The sequence below is a fragment of the Aricia agestis genome, chromosome Z (genome assembly GCF_905147365.1).
Source record: "Aricia agestis chromosome Z, ilAriAges1.1, whole genome shotgun sequence".
Taxonomy (NCBI): Eukaryota; Metazoa; Arthropoda; class Insecta; order Lepidoptera; family Lycaenidae; genus Aricia; species Aricia agestis.
Genome location: NC_056428.1, coordinates 15,516,308 through 15,534,033, shown reverse-complemented (window position 1 = coordinate 15,534,033; position 17,726 = coordinate 15,516,308). Strand labels below are relative to the sequence as shown.

Below are 17,726 nucleotides of genomic sequence, written 5' to 3'. Positions count from 1 at the left end.
GCTTATGATTTACACTGCTAACACTTACAGCACAAGTCATCATTTTTAAATATAATAATATTTATTAAAAATAACAAACAAATTAAACGATATATTGGAAATACCGAAAGGGCATAAAAACGACTGACGACTTTTGACGACCTGTCAAATAAAAGTGGTTACAATTTTCATTAGACTGCCTCTCTCTTTTCATCTTGTTATAATTCCATAAAGGATTTTCTTCTCTTTCGCGCTCTTTGTTGGTCTTTAGCATTATAGGTTTATGCTTTCAACGTTTACTTTCAATGTAAGGGCTGATTTACCAGATAGATTTTACCTGAGTAATAAATAAGTAACTTTATATTAAGAACCTCATGTCATAACATATCCGACGATTGAAAAATCATCCCAAAAAAAAATATGTAACTACTTTTCAATCATCACCAAAATTTTTGATACCTAATTTGAAATACAAATCTGTCAAAGTTGCATATTATTTATTTCTTATAGAAACTGAGGTAAAATAACTTGAACGGACTATACTATCGATAGCAAAATACTATACTATCGATAGTAAAATATACATCACTAGCACACGCACACATTGACATTTTGAAAATGGTCACGCATTTTCGGGTTGTCAGGTGGTCTATGTCGAAAGACCTATATACCATAGCCTGCGCCTTGGGCGCAAAAAAAAAATAAAATAAAATATTAATGCCAAACGTAGTGATTTTAATCTTTGACGCCAAAGTGATCCTGTATGTAGCCGGTTTTTTTAATAATTAAAATTATTTTATATTAGATACCTAATTAGATGGTCGGAATTAAAATAATTATAAACGGCAGTTAGTGCGTCTTATGTATATAATAGCTCAAAGCTGCCTTAAATTTATTTCCCTCAGTAGTTCCATTTGTTTGTTTAGTAGGTAAGGTTATGCTTTCCAAATTGTTGTTTAAATAAATTCCACAAGTTTACTTTATGTATCAATGGCTTTAGGATATATTTTTTTATATTTTTAGGCGTTTGTGTTTTAAATACTACCCAAAGATGCAAGTATTCACCCAGAAAAGGAATCCTATAACGGGCAGCACAGAATGGGATGTCCAACATGAAGACTACGATTATCATCGGGAAATAGCGAGGTCTGCTTTCGCTGATATGCTGCACGACACCGAGAGGAACCAGAAATACTATAGAGCGCTAAAACTTGCGATTGACAAGCAACATAGTGAGGGGAAGAAGGCAAACGTTTTAGACATAGGTACATGTTTTCTTGTATTCAAATAAAAAAATATATTGATGTGTGGATTATAGTATAGTAGTAGATTATAAATCTTGTAATAGTATTTTATTTATATTTTGAATTCAATACTTACATACTTTATAAAAATTATACAAAACTAGTTACTACTACTACAGAAGCTCACCAGAAAACTGTTCACATTAAAATGTGTGTAGTATCGTAAAGTCTACTACTACTACTAGCTACTACAATACAAAATTTGATCAAAACGAGTTTTTATGCAAAAAAAGAAAAAACTAATTCATACAAACATTTTGTTTTTTTAATACTCATTTATAGTGTATTTTTTAGGCACAGGTACTGGTCTTCTCTCTATTATGGCAGCACAATGTGGCGCAGACAGTATTGTTGCTTGCGAAGCTTTCAAGCCCATGGCAGAATGTTGTTTAAAAATTCTGGAACAGAATGGTGTGGCAGATAAGATAATTGTCATCCCCAAAAGATCCACTGACCTAACAGTGGGTGAAGATGGTGATATGAAACAGAGGGCTAACATATTGGTGACTGAAGTTTTTGATACAGAGTTGATTGGAGAAGGTTGGTGTTTTTATTTTTGTTAATCTTTTTTAATTTTTTTTTATTAAGAATTTTGCGGGGCTTAAAAATGCACTTGGCATCTATGCCAGCCTCATAGTATTATTCAAAATTGTTTAAAAATTAATAAATTAAACTATAATGTGACCCTTCATTGACAATAGATAGAACCTGATTAAAGTATGGGCCTCTTGAAAAAGAGGCGACACCAAAATAATATAAATTTCCTGAGAACATCTGGCTTCTGAGATCACCATTATGTCCACAATCCACCAACAAGTGCATTAATTCATCAAGCTCCATAAGGTCACCGGTGACTGAGACACTATAAAATATCGATTGTGTGTAGGGTTGCCAGATGTCCGGTATTTAAGCGTAGTCCGGTATTTTCGTGGTCTGTCCGGTAAAAAATTAACGGTCATACCGGAAAGAACAATGTCCAGTATTTTGAGGAAAGTTAGTGTTACTGGTACCTAGTTTTAGGTGATTTTAATTTTTTAGAAGCTCCTACCTTTTTTTATTTCCCTAAGTAAGTTAAAGTATAGAATGGCGACCACAATTTATAATATAAAAAACTGTATTTTAATTTTTACCCCCCCTTACGTTTGGACTTTGGGTTTGTCCGTGTCGCGACTCACCTGGCAACCCTAATTGTGTCTCGTTTTTCCACGGGTTAAGTCTTCTGTAACCCTACAGTGAATAGAATGAGGGGACTCTTTCTTTCCTATCATATAATTAAACTTGTTGAGTAGAACATGTCCTGATCGCAATCCTCATAGAGTCTGGCTAGCGAAAGATGAGACTGGCTTTTTATTCCAAAAATGATTATGGTAACACTGTCACTAACGTCATTGTCGCCTATAGCATCTGTTGTTTATGTGTTAAAGTGAAAAATATTTCTGTGGTTTACGTGATTTTCTAATTTAAACATGACGAAAACTTTAAAAAAAGATTTACGGAAGCTGCTTTATCTATGATTAGTAAATACGAACAAAAAAGGAGTGAAAAGGATGCAATTTTTAAACAAAAACAAGATTGTTTACATGAAATATCCCAGTGCATTGGTAAGTACAGGTAAAAGATTTTGATACTTTCAATTACAATTAATTAAAATGATTATTATTTATCAGTAATTGAATTTATTGTTTTGCAGGTAAGATGGATGATGCAAAGGATTCAGTTATGCAAGTTATAATATCAAGCATAAATAAATTATGAGATATGTTCCAAGAAGAGTGTTTAAAGACAAAATCAGTTCCTTGAGATTTCTTCTTTGACCGGTAAGACCCTACCGTTACAAAAGAAAACCTGAAAGCAACCTTGTTATTGAATGCTAACTTTATTTATGGACATATTTTCAGATGTCAGTGTTTGTACCCTAAAAAGGATTAAAAAGAAGGCCAAATAAATAAAGGCGTGTGGTTACGGGAGTTTGGCTGGGAGGCATCCGCCGTATAGTCCTGACCTTGCACCTTCAGATTTCCACCTGTTTCGGTCGCTGCAGAATCCCATAGGCAGTGTCAGAGGACTGCCAGAGGAAAACCACTTATCGCAGTTTTTTTATCAGAATCCCCAAAATTTTTATGGCAATGGGATCGTGTCCCTACCAACAAGATGGCAAAAAGTTGTCAAAAAAAAGACACCTATATATTTTAGTCGATTGTAAATAAATTTTATAAAAAAACCTTGCTAATGTTTATATAAAATGCAAAAAAAATCCGCAACCTTTGATTTTCTATTGTTTTTTCATCTCCCCTTATGAGGAGTGAGGAGTCCACACCACTGTTTTTCCATACAAACATTGTCCCCTTTTTCCTCACTGTATAATGCCAGTAGAGTTATGATTTTTTTCCTGAATATCTATGGCCACTATTAGTATTAGTATTAGTATGTCCCTGTTTTCTTTTTTTTCATAATTTTATTATTAAAAAAGATAAGAATGTCCAAAAACTCGAAAAAATGGCCAGATTTTCCTCTGTGTTCAAACACCCAGAAAACAAAAGTGGCTAAAATATAAAAAAAAAAAACATAAGAACACAATTCAAGCCTTGCTTTAATTCTTAATGAAAAAAATATTTAATCGGTTAAGTTTTGGAGAAGGAATCAGCGGACAATGAATCGAAGATTTTCTGATCTTTTATTAGAACTTTTGTCGTGTTATTTTATCGCGCTCTGCGGTGGGAGACTTGAGATTGGTGAGACAGCAATACATTTTCAAATACCTATTTTCAATTTCTCTCGCCCCTTTTTAATCAACTTGCAAGGGGGGTTATTAGTTTCAGGCATGTACAGGTATGTATTAAATAAACATATTTGAGTATAATTAATACAATCTATGATGCTTGCGAGAATTTGTGCTAATACACTTTTAATTGCATAATAATAATAATATAACATAGGAAATTATTTACTTCACATTTAAATTAAATTATATTTAAACTTAGAAACAGTAAGGACAATTTAGTTTAAAAAAAAAATGAAGAGAATTGTTTGGTTAAATTATATTTTGTAATATATTTCATGGTGTACGGTAGTCGGTAAGTAATAAAGAAGAAGAACTTATAATACTCCGACAAAAACATGCAAGAGTTTTCGTCAAAAACAAAACATCATGAAATGTATTGCAAAATAAAATTTAAGTAAACAACAATTACAATTAACTTATTTTTCTTGAAATGAGTTATCCAAACTAAAATATAATATTATTGTCTGTCGAAGAATAAGAAGAACGGAGCGCGGGATATTTTGACAACTGTCACCGCCGCCTTTTTCACTTGAGCTGTCAAAAAAGTTCTAGATAACTTTAAATGTACTTTTATGTTATATGTTATTAAAAATTAAAATGTTTAGATTATCATTCACGTTGTCCTAATTGAGCCATAAATAATAATCAAGTATCAAAACTATAATTCCGACTATAGACAAGGTTGCCATACGTAGATTTTTTGAATTTGCCGCCTTTTTCCAGTCTCATCTTTCGCTAGCCAGACTCTAGCCGCAACCAAGCTAGTCCTAGAAATATTAGCGCCCTCAAACCATGGCCTCAGGCAAGGTTCACAATTCAATGTCCTGTACCAGATACACTATCTATACAAATTTGCTTAGCTATATGAAAGAATTCTGTGTAGTATGGCTGGTCAGCCATCTCGTTGCCTAGTAAACCTATATGGGAAGGTATCTATATTATAAGAATATTGTATGCAATAGGTACTCCTCTAGTCGCCGAGACGCAACAAATAAGGTGCTGAAATGCAGACATTGAGTCTGATAAAATAACGACCCGACATAGACCATTATTCTGAGCAAATCATTAATCTTAAACCTCACTTTCTTAATCTTTATTAAAGACCTGCCACAATGACAAAAAAAATTTGTAAAGTTTTGTTTATATAAAAAGGTTTTGAGATGTATAAAATAAATGTTTAAAATTTTAAGGTGCTCTATCTACATTCTCCCATGCACACAAACATCTGTTAGAACAAGACTGCATAGTGGTCCCAGATTCGGCAGTCATATACGCACAGGTGGTAGAATGTTCCACACTACAGAAATGGAATAAACTCAATGATGTAGTAGATGACTATTCACAGGTTATGTTGAGAACACCACAGAAGGTAAGGTCATAAGTTCATGCTGTTGTCATGTTCTTTTAGGGTTCCGTACCCAAAGGGTAAAAACGGGACTCTATTACTGCGACTTTGATGTGTGTCCGTCTTTCCGTCCGTCCGTCTGTCTGTCTGTCTCCAGGCTGTATCCTAAGAACTGCTATAGCTAGACTTCTGAAATTTTCACAGATTGTGTATATCTGTTGCTGCTATAGCAACAAAATATACTAAAAACAAAATAAAATTAATATTTAAGGGGGGCTCCCAAACGTGATTTTTTTTGCCTTTTTTGCTTGATATCAATAACGGCAACAGTTAGGCACTTGATATTTTCACAAAAGCCATAATTGTACAGGATTATTTTTTCAAAAGTACAATAAATCTACATACGTAATAGTTGTCAAAAGAAAAAAATACTAGATTTTTGTCACTACCCCTTTGGACCAAAAAAACAAAAATGTCAAGCCCCGGACTTATCCGCTAAACTACTAAAAATGTGGATGCATTACGCATTTGAGGCGCGCCGCGCCCGGCTGATCGCTTACTTCACCCCGCCGCCCCCTACCTCATACCGCACCCGTTGTTGCCTTGTAATTACTGCGCCCAAGCGGTATTAGATTGGATAAAGGATAATAAAAACTAATTGAAATGAAAAAAAGCAAAAAAAAAAAAGTGAAATTTATTGTACTGGTCCGGTTGTACTGACGTAAAATTCATTGTACCGTCGCCGGCTGCTGCTGCAGCACGCTCGCTGCGCTCGCTCGGCTCCCTCTGTGTTGTGGTCTAAGTTCTAACCTAACTTAACCAACTTTTGGACTTTCTGGATAGTGTTTGTTTTTGTTTTGACGGGGGGCTGTCGTGACGCAGCCTCCCCCGAACCCCCCTTTCGGGGGAGGCTGCGTCCATCCATTTCATAATCCCGTAATTTCTCCTCGAATATTTGTTGAAATTTTAATTCACTCGTATGTGCCTCGACAATTTTTGTCTCTTTAATAACACTTGTAACTAAACACCAACAAACACCTGCTAGTTGACGCCATATTGTAAATAAAACGCATCTAGTGCCGCAGTGGTGCGCGCTGAACTGCTTCAATTAGACGGCGGCTTTTGAATCAGCTGTAGTGTTGAACGTTTTGAGCGACTAAAATATTCAGTAGAAAAGCTAGACGTGTGATTGAATGGCGTTGTTCAGTCAAAGGGCTAGCTGTTTGATTGAACGGCCATTTAAACCAGTCGGCTGCGACATATATATATGCCGACTGGTTTAAATAGCCGTTCAATCAAACAGCTAGCCCTTTGACTGAACGACGCCATTCAATCACACGGCTTTACGTTGTTTAGTCGACTTGTTGACTACAACGTTCAACACTACAGCTAGACGACGCTTAGCCAACTGGTTTAATGGCAAATTAACTAGGGTGACTATTAGTTTAATATGTAATTTGGGAGAATAGGAAAACTTTTTGTATTTTTAAATTGAATTACAATAAATATCTTGGTGCTTCATTTCATTATCCCGTAATTTCTCTTCGAATATTTGTTGAAATTTTGATTCACTCGTATGTGCCTCCATAATTTTTGTCTCTTTAATAACACTTGTAACTTTTATTAACTACTTTCTTTCCGAAAAACAACAACACCAACAAACACCTGCTAGTTGACGCCATATTGTAAATAAACGCACCTAGACGGCGGCTTTTGAATCAGCTGTAGTGTTGAACGTTTTGAGCGACTAAAATATTCAATCTAAAAGCTAGATGTGTGATTGAATGGCGTTGTTCAGTCAAAGGGCTAGCTGTTTGATTAAACGGCTAATTAAAACAGTCGGCTGCGACATATACAGGAATTGACAACATTTCAAAATTTTTAAGCCTTAAAATAAAAAATACCGTTTCTTTAGTTTCTTCTCCTGATATCAAAAACATATTCAGATTTTTTTATATTGCTTATTTACTGAGAAAAGAAAAACTGAAAAATGCGCTGTGACGTCATACTTACGGCATAATATCATACAGTTTGTTTGCCTGGTGTAAAATAGTTTTAAAAAGACAACATGAAGCATAAAAACAAAAACGTCACTGTCAACCACCTGTCAACAATGACATTTCTAAAAAATAACATTACCTCATTGGTTACCTATCCAGGTTGACGATGACATTGACAGACGTCATAATAAACGTAACAAACTTACATTGACAGATTTTTTCTTTTGTTAAAGTGTAATGGAATTAACCGTTCAGACGTAAGTATGACGTCACTTGGCGCTTACGTCTCTTTAGAATACAAAGGATTAAAATCTATATTTTAGGTATCATAAAAACATAATTTTGAAAAAGCAAGAAACACGTGTCGCCTTATTTTAAGTCTACTTTCATATAAAATAATAAAAAAGCCATGTTAAAATTTTGAAATGTTGTCAATTGCTCGTTTAAAGATATAAGATAAGATAATATTAGAATAAAATAAAAAATTAAGAGGGGCTCCCATCCAAAAAAAACACAATTTTTGGTCTATTTTTGCTCTATACCGGTACGGAACCCTTCATGCGCTAGTCCGACTCGCACTTGGCCGATTTTTAACACCTCTTTTGTTATCTATTGACCTTGAGCTGGACTTTAGGTAAATATTATGTCTTCTAAGTAACAATTTTTTATTGGTTTTTTGCATGACTGCTTGTATTAATTGTTTCGCTTATAAAAATATCTAATATCTATTTGAATAAAAACTATAAATTGTAATTAAATACCATTTCAGATGAAGGACTGTGCAGGATCTGCTGCAGTGCATGACATCCAACTGTCACAACTGCCTAGAACAGATTTTAAGGAGGTGTCGGAACCCATACCGGTCTTCTATTACGACTGGTCGGGCAAAACACCTATAGACATGAAGAGGACTGTTAAACAGAAGTTCTCCATAACCAACACTGGACACGCTCAGATGGTATTCATGTGGTGGGACCTGAATATGGACACAGAAGGTAACCATATTTTTGCCCTATTCTAAGAATTAAATATAGTTTTCGGTAGCTCAGTAGATTTTGGCACTCCCAATATCACTGGCACTTGAGTGTGTGATGGTCATAAAGTTAATATACCTAGCGGAATAGAGCAACAATCTCGAGCTGTCAAACGAAACCGAAATTGGTTTTCATCTGTGTGAAAAATATGTGTTCGTATACACTTACACAAGCATGATTGAACATGAATTCTATGAAATTAAATTGTCAACGTGCGGCACGTGCCGACTGGACGTCAAAAAAGAGTGCTGCTGTCATGTACTCTCTTTTTACCACAAAGTGTTACTGATAGTGACATCTCTCTTGCTCAGGCCTTTGTTTCTCTATTCCGCTAGGTATATTAACTTTATGGTGATGGTACAATTTGTCACTAACCAGTATCATAAGAACACTAGAAAAATTCCAATTTGAGGACCTCTATGGCTCAGTTGGTGGGCTGTTGGTAGCTCAAGCCGGGGGTCGCGGGTTCAAATCCCGCCGACGGAACAAATAGTTTTCAAAGTTCCTGGGTCATGGATGTGTATCATATAATAAAAATCTTAAATATATTATGTATAGTATAAAAGTAGTTAAATATATTTCCGTTGTCTGGTACCCGTAACACAGGTCCTTCAGGTACTTACCACGGGGCCAGACTGACGTGGTGTGAAGCGTCCATAGATATTATTATTATAATTACAAGTTCTGGCTTATAGCAGTTATACTTCATGTATAGTGAACCCCCAACAGGCAGTATAGGCAGTATCACCTCAAGCTAAGCTAAGGGCATGACATTTTTCATTTGTAAGTTTTCCATGTATTCAAAAGAAAAACAATGTTGTTTAAAATTTGACAAGCATTGTAAATTGTAATACAACATGTTATACTTAATGTAATTAAATTCCAGGTAAAATAGTGTTAAGTTGTGCGCCTTGGTGGTGTCATCCTGACACAAATTTCTCATCTGAAAGACCACAGGACACAATACCATGGCGAGATCATTGGATGCAAGCAGTCTACTATCTACCAATAGAAATACAGGTTGAGAAAGATGCTGAAGTGTCCTTAGTATCCTGCCAAGACGAATATTCTCTGTGGTTCTACCTAGAAGACGAAAACACGAAATATAAACACCATAAAAGACCAATCTGTGAATGCGGCGTGCATATGACTTTGTCAAGAACACACGTTTCTTACCTAAATGATACAGGTAGAAATTCCAAGTTATTGAGACAGTTGAAAAACGATGTAAGCAGTGATACAACATTATTAAGTTTGAATGGAAGTGACTTACTAGTTTTGGCAGTAGCTAAATCTATAAAGAAAGTCTATGTAATAGAAAACATGTCAATTAACATAGGAATCTTAACAGATTATATCAAAGAGAATGATCTAGAGAATGTAGAAATAATACCAGAAGCCACTGATGCGATATTAAATGAAGTGACAAATGTTTTTTGTAATCCCAACTTCAGTTCAGCGATATTGCCCTGGGAGAATTTGAAAGTAGCCTATCTGCTTTATAGCTATAAGGAAAAGTTGAATGCGAATGTTAGTATCATACCAGATGGGTGTGAATTCTGGGGAATGCCAGTTGAGTTTCAAGATTTACATAAAATAAGGATACCCTTGAATGAATGTGAAGGGATAAAGATGGCGTCATTCGATTCGCTTGTTGAGGTATGTATTAGAGCTTATACTCTGGTTCACAACTGCCAAAAATTCAAAAATTTTGATTTTTACTTTAACACGCGAAACTCGAACTAACCCTCTAACTTCTAAAAAGTAGGAGCATGATATTTCTAAAAAAAATATATGATGTACATTACTATAAACACTACCAACGAAAATTGGTGTCAACGAGATCTAGCTAGTAGTTTTTTAGGGTTCCGTACTCAAAGGGTGAAAACAGGACCCTATTACTAAGACTTCGTTGTCTGTCCGTCTGTCCATCTGTCTGTCTGTCTGTCTGTATCTGTCTGTCTGTCTCCAGGCTGTAACTCAAGAACGGTCATAGCTAGAGAGTTGAAATTTTCACAGATTATTTATATCTGTTGCCGCTATAAAAACAAATACTAAAATCAAAATAAAATTAATAGTTAAGGGGGGCTCCCATACAACAAACGTGATTTTTTTGGCCTTTTTTGCTCTATATCAATAATGACAACAGGTAGGTACTTGAATTTTTCTCAAAGTCCTTAATTATATGTGTACTTTAATATTTAATAATAATTTCAAAATAAAATAAAAAATTAAGGAGGCCTTACAAAAAATACAAATTTTGGCCTAATTTTGCTCTATAATGGTATGGAACCCTTCGAGCGCGACTCCGACTCGCACTTGGCCGATTTTTTTACGTCATAAATAGTAAACCTTAATTTAACTTTCATTTAATGAACTGAAATATAAAAATAAATCGGAAACCTTTTAATTTCATAGAAATAAACCTTATTGCTGCTGCGGAAGCCTTCATGGCCGAGTCCAACTTGCACTTAGCCGGTTTTTTGTTTTACTTTTTTTACTATAAAAAATAGCTATATTGCCTTTACGTGATTTACTCTATTAAGTGCCAAATATTGCCATAAAAATTGCTCCAGTAGTCCGTGAGATATACCCTTTCTAATATTTCCCCCGTTTTTTCCACATTTTCCTAAGTTTCTTCGGTCGTATTAGTCTTAGCGTGATAATATAATATAGCCTTACTCGATAAATGAGCTATCTAACACTGAAATAAGTTTTTAAATCAGACCTGTAGTTCCTTAAGTATAGATTTTTTTAAATTATCGCTTGACAAACTCGAGTCTCGATCTAAAAGACTATGAAAAGTACCAATAATAGAGTCATAATAGGTTCATAATCATGGGACGATGCATAGTATAATATGGTAGTGATGATGATGATGATGATGAATGTAATTTGCATAGTTAGCATATTATGCTTTCCGTTCTTAAAACAACGCCGAAACTCCCAAACTTGTATCTATAAAGAAACAGGAGTTCTCTCAGCACCTTCCGAACCACGGTATACCAGGTATACCTCGGTGAAAAATCTTACTTGTTGGTGGCATATGCTTAGAATACTTCTCACAAAACCGAAGTCACCACATGTTTTCCTATAAATTTTGAGGAGTTCCCTCGATTACTTATGGATCCTTCATCAGATCACCACTTTTGTGAATATAATACCAAATTGAGATGATACCCTATATACCAAAAGAAAAATTTTGAAAATCGGTTAACAAACGGCGGAGTAATCGTTGAACATAAAAAAACGAACATAACACCACCCCCATTTTGAAAGTCGGTTAAAATTGTAGCCTAAGTGATGTATAAGCTATATTATTGCAAAGTTTCATTAAAAACCGTTCAGTAGTTTTTGCGTGAAAGAGTAACAAACATCCATACATCCAAACAAACTTTCGCCTTTATAATATTAGTAGTTAATATTATAATTATTATTGTTATAACCCTTGCTAAAAGTTATTTACACGATAGACACTGGATAACTTATCAAGTTAGCTGTTATGTTACAAAGCACTTATTTGTGGGAGAGCCATGCTTTGGCACGAATGGGCTGGCTCGACCGGAGAAATACCACGTTCTCTTTTTTTCATAAAAAAAACTTAGTGGAAAAGTAATTAAATTCGTAAAAATCTTTTATTATTCATACATCTAGAAAATATTGTCAGTGTAAAATATCCATGATGACTTTTGGCATTTGCATCGGCTGTACTCGTAGACATTTAAAGTTAATCAAATGAAGAGTTTGTCAGAAAATAATAATTATGTGGAGTTACGTCAAGTTGTCTCTCTGATATAAATGTGTTTAAGCTTGCATCGCTTTTATCGCGGGATTTGAGCACGGCGGCCGAATCAAGGAATTCCGTAACGATAGTAACCTAACACCTAAAACCTAACTCCTACTCCGACTGTGCCAGTCGGTGCAACGTGCCGTGCATCGTGTCTAACGTAGTTTCAGTTTGGAAGACATGGGCATGGTGTAATTGCATAAGATTATAAAAAATAAATAAATAAAACTTTATTCTGCCACCTTAAAATATTACACATACACAGCTTATTCAACAAGCAATAGCTTTACCGCGGCAGTTCCTGAGTGCCACACGTATTTTTTTCTTAATTTGGCGTCCGCATAATTTACAGCGTTCCCGCACCATAAGCGACTGCGAGTTGGAAGCCCAGCCGATGTGGGAATACCCGTGCTGGTCGCGGGGGGAGCCCCGGAGACTCCTCGATGTGGACCTCAGGGCGCTCCAGCCTACGGCCGTAGCAGATGGAGTTTTCTCTATTGTGTGAGTTCTATATTTAAAATTCAAAATAATAGTCGTGTAGAAAGAGAAAGTAATTCGAAATAGAAATAGACTCACCTACCCATGATCCAAGAGCCCAAGGGTCAATTTATACTAGCGCCGAGTCGAAGCGCTTCGAAGCGAATTATCTAAACTGAACGTAAATTCAACCTTAACTCCAGTGCGTAACGCACACATTACTTCTGAGAGTTTAACAGGGTTGGTCACGCGCATTTGCGCGAATGCACACGTTTTTTTAAATTCTCAGAAGTAATGCAATGTAAACGCTCTTGAGTTAAGATTGACAAATTCTACCTTAACTCCAGAGTTATGTTCAGTTTTGGTAATTCGCTTCGACTCTGCTCTAGTATAAGGGCGTTCGCTGCGTTGATAGTGTGCCCGGCGCGGCTGCCCGGTGCGGCTGCCCGGTGCGGCTGCCCGGTGCGGCTGCCCGGTGCGGCTGCCCGGTGCGGCTGCCCGGTGCGGCTGCCCGGTGCGGCTGCCCGGTCCGGCTGCCCGGTGCGGGCGCCCGCCTGACCTTCGCAGGCGGCCGCGATGGTGACCCGCCTCTCGCAGCGGCCAGTATAATTTCGATCGCGCGGGTGTAGTCGATACCTATGGATTTTTTATTGATATATCACCTAGCCAACAGACGACGACGGCGACGTGTACAAAGACATCAGCCAATCAGCCCATTTGTCACGTCTAGATTGTTGACCCGTCGCCCGCGGGGCGGGCACCGCTGCACGCGCCGCGTGCGTCGGCTGAACCGCCTCAACGTAGCGCTGCTCTATGGGATGACATGAAACAGGCACGCCTCGCGGGTGGCCGCGCCGGGCGCACGCTTAACGCAGCGAACGCCCTAAATTGACCCGAATCCGAAAAATAAAAAAATAGCCAAATAACTCCGTACGAGCGTTATGTCAACATTTTCGTATCCTAGAGAAATAGCGACAGGTACTATAGTGCTAATGTACGAAATAAATTCTTATCCTTATTACTTCGAGCACAGCCTTTATAAATACCAATAATAAATCAAAACCTGTAACTTAGTGTCTAAACACACCATGCCAAAGATACGCGGCCGAAGTTCCGTGGCCGATATTACGTTCCGACCCATTTGGCTGATGTGACACACGATGAGAGCCGAAATTACGCGGCGGAAATTTCAGTTGCGTAACTTTGTCCCAGTATTCAGTGTCTCAAACGCCGCTGAATTGACGCCGAAAAAAAAACATTACCGTCGAATCGCTGCCGAACCTATGCTCGACCATGGGCGTACCCAGGTTCTAGGCCAGGGGGGGGGGCAAATTACCCAGGTTCTGGTGCCAGGAGGGGCAAATTACGCAAGTTCTAGGGGGGGGGGGGGGGGGGCAAATCAGATTTTTCATAAAGAATAAAAAAATAATAATTTTTAGTTGTAAAAATATAATAAGTATTGCAAACAAATGGAAAATTCGTTTTCTTAATCATTAATTTTTATCGATAAAAGTACTAGATAATATACTTAGTAGGGACGTCAACATGATCCTGCCCCCCCTCGGTACGCCCATGCGCTCGACAGAAGTTCGGCTGTACGCTATAACGCGACGTAATGGAGAATGTTACCTAATTTTGATTATTAGCAGTCCACATTCTCTGTCAAAAATAAAGAATATTAGTGAAATAATTACTTGAATACGTTAATTAGTTTCCGATTTATAAGCAAAACAAGTTGTAACTATACGACGCGGGCGCCCGGTAACGGTGTGACGTCATAGCACAATTCCGCCGCGCGGGCCCCATACAATAAACGTGATTTTTTGCTCTATCTCAATAACCGCAACAGGTAGGCACTTGAAATTTTCACCAAGGCCTTAATTATATGTGTACTTTAATAATTAAAAATAATATTATAGTAAAATAAAAAAATTAAGGGTGGCTCCCATACAAAAATCACAATTTTTGGCCTATTTTGCTCTATAACGGTATGTGTGTGTAATGTGTATTCATGAGCGAGTCCTATTAGTAAAAAAATACAAATAAATAATCGGCCAAGTGCGAGTCGGACTCGCGCACGAAGAGTTCCGTACCACCACAGTGATTTTTGTATGGGAGGCCCCCTTAAATTTTTATTTTATTTTAATATTATTATTAAATATTAAAGTACACATAATATAATTAAGGCCTTGGTGAAAATTCCAAGTGTCTACAAAAATCACTGTAGCGGTACGGAACTCTTCGTACCGCTACAGTGATTTTATTTTTTTGTATTTTTTTACTAATCGGACTCGCTCATGAATACACATACCGTTTATTTTTATGAAATAAGGGGGCAAACGAGCAAACGGGTCACCTGATGGAAAGCAACTTCCGTCGGCCATGGACACTCGCAGCATCAGAAGAGCTGCAGGTGCGTTGCTGGCCTTTTAACAGGGAACAGGCTAATAGGGGAGGGTAAGGATGGGATGCCCTTCCCACCCCATCCTTATAGGGGAGGGTGGACCTCACTCGGCGAAACACATCGCAAGCGCTGTTTCACGCCGGTTTTCTGTGAGAACGTGGTATTTCTCCGGTCGAGCCGGCCCATTCATGCCGAAGCATGGCTCTCCCACGTCTAAAATAGAGGACGTCTAAAATAGAGAATATAGTTTATAGAGCAAAATAGGCCAAAAATGTTTGTATGGGAGCCCCCCTTAATTTTTTATTTTATTATAATATTATTATTAATTATTAAAGTACACATATAATTAAGACCTTGGTGAAAATTTTAAGTGCCTACCTGTTGCCGTTGTTGAGATAGAGCAATAAATCACGTTTATTGTATGGGACCCGCGCGGCAGAATTGTGCTATGACGTCACAAGCGGTCGCGGGACTGTAAGCGGTAATCCATATTTTTCGAAACTTTGAATCCCTATAAAATCAAAACTACTAGATATTTTTGACTGCAACAAAAACTAGTGTATTTGTATACACACAGGCTTTACTGTGACAAAATTTCAAGCAATTTGGCATACCTAGTAACATTCTCCATTTCGGCATGCTGTGTCGTCGGTAATTTAATATACATTGCAGGCGTAATCTTGCCGAACTTCGGCCGCGTATCTTCGGCATGGTGTGTTTAGACTCTTTTTATCTATTATCAATATTAATATGTTATATTTTCATCTCTGTTGGCTTCTTCTCAAAGAAACCGTTCGCCGATAGAGGACCGCCAAATAATTGTGCACATTATATTATATTTAAAGTGCAAATAAAAACTATTGTTATTATTACAGTGACAACAACGACTCATCCCACACAATAAACGGTTTCGCGGTATGGGTGGTGTGGCGAGTGGGCGGGGCCAATCTATCGGCCGGCCCCCTGACCCCGCCCACTGTTGGACAACGTGTCACCTGGGACATGCACACACGACAGGCGGTTAAGATACTGGTGAGATATTCAGATGTTGAAGATTGTGGATAAAACTTCTAACACCTTTTTCGTAATTCCAGATACTGGGTTAGGCTTTAAGTGGCTTTAACTTTCAAATCATAATGATTTTTTATGTATCATTGGGGAAATTGATTTCTAGGCAGTTGACAGACCAACGTCAATTAGCTGGATCATGTCAATTCAATATTGTTATAGAGGCTGCGTTTCCACCAGAGATGTGTTGAGAGGTATGTGTTTTTAAGATCCAATAGCATCGCCGCGCTGAGCGATGTCATGGCGATGGCAAGCTCAAGTCGATGAAGCTATTTTATTGGTTCTCAAAAACACATTCCTCGCAACACATCTCTGGTTTAAATGCGGCCTAAGAGCCTGCGATGGCCAGTCCTTCCTCCGTTTCGTAAAGCTGAAAGTTTACCTGTTTGTTGCCTTTACAGAAGTAAGAACGACCAGCAACTATGGAGTTTCGGTCGCGGCTACTTTAGAAGGCATCCAGTTCTGAAGGACTACCTGACCTTCCAGAAAGAGTAAAGCTGAATTTTATAGGTTATATTCTTCGCGGTAAGTGGAGGAATCTCGTCTTCCAGTGCCGGACATTTTTGACAGCTGTCAGACACCCTTAAACTTTCTTAAAGTATAACGGCCTTACTACAAAATATTTAAACACCTGTTGAACAGTTCATTAGAAAAAAAATCAGTACATAATGGTCTTAAAACAACTGTTCAATAGATGTTTAGATCTTTTGTAATTAGAGATCTTTGATCTTTTGTGGTAAGACCGGACTTTGAGGGTGTCAAGCAGTGGGAAGCAATTGTCAAAAGACGGAATTCCTCTACTCACGAAAAGAACGAAGGTGTAGCCATCGCAGGCACTTGGTCCAATTAATTGTGATCTGACGGTTGGGTCTGACTGGATTACGCGAGCAAACTACGTAGGTCTCCCATCTGCCTAGTAATCAACTTCTCTGATAGTACATAGAAAGAAACTTAGTTTTATGCTTTAAATATTTATTTGCCACCAGAAAACTTATAAGTGGGCCTATGTTATGTGAACGGTCAATGTTAGTCGCGATCTGTCACCTGGGCTTAACCTATTATAAATTGGTCTATCGTTGCCTATGAGATAATTGCTCTGATTGAGCTCTGATTGATATGAGTACTATGCAATTTTCTTAAATGTTTTATTTTACTTTCAGCAAAGCTCTCGTGAGGTAAGCGGCAGTGCGCAGTGGAGGTACCAGATTGCTTGCGACTTGCGACAGGGACAGTTCGATATCGCTATAGACTGGGTACAATAAATATAATATGTACACATGAATAACATGTTTTATTTTTCACAGGTAGTTCGTTAATGTTGTTATGATTCTGTAAGAATTACGTAGATGTTAATATGTGCTTAGATTAAAATGAAACGTAAATAAAAAAATAATAAAAGCTTAGCTTACGTCTATTTACCGAAGCGGATTACAATGCCATTCGGCAATTTTTATGCTATTGCATAGCTTCTATCGCGGGTCTTGAGCGCGGCAACCGAATCAAGAAATTCCGTAACGAAAAAACCCTAACACACTCCACTTCGACC

The 17,726-nt window shown here is 37.3% G+C and overlaps 1 protein-coding gene across 2 annotated transcripts; it reads left to right on the top strand.

The window, feature by feature from the left end:
• The first annotated feature begins 740 nt into the window (after nucleotides 1–740).
• On the top strand, nucleotides 741–17,456 carry LOC121739125 (protein arginine N-methyltransferase 7-like). 2 transcript variants are annotated; one of them, XM_042131457.1, is made up of 9 exons: nucleotides 741–908; nucleotides 1,003–1,244; nucleotides 1,578–1,823; nucleotides 5,256–5,434; nucleotides 8,180–8,405; nucleotides 9,331–10,103; nucleotides 12,584–12,732; nucleotides 15,988–16,144; nucleotides 17,341–17,456. In XM_042131457.1, the coding sequence occupies exons 1-9, from the start codon at nucleotides 841–843 to the stop codon at nucleotides 17,440–17,442; spliced, it is 2,142 nt and encodes a 713-aa protein (XP_041987391.1). In that variant the 5' UTR covers nucleotides 741–840; the 3' UTR covers nucleotides 17,443–17,456. The 2 variants fall into 2 exon arrangements, with proteins under 2 accessions (XP_041987391.1, XP_041987392.1); XM_042131458.1 differs by having other exon boundaries at nucleotides 871–908; nucleotides 980–1,244.
• Nucleotides 17,457–17,726: the final 270 nt, after the last annotated feature.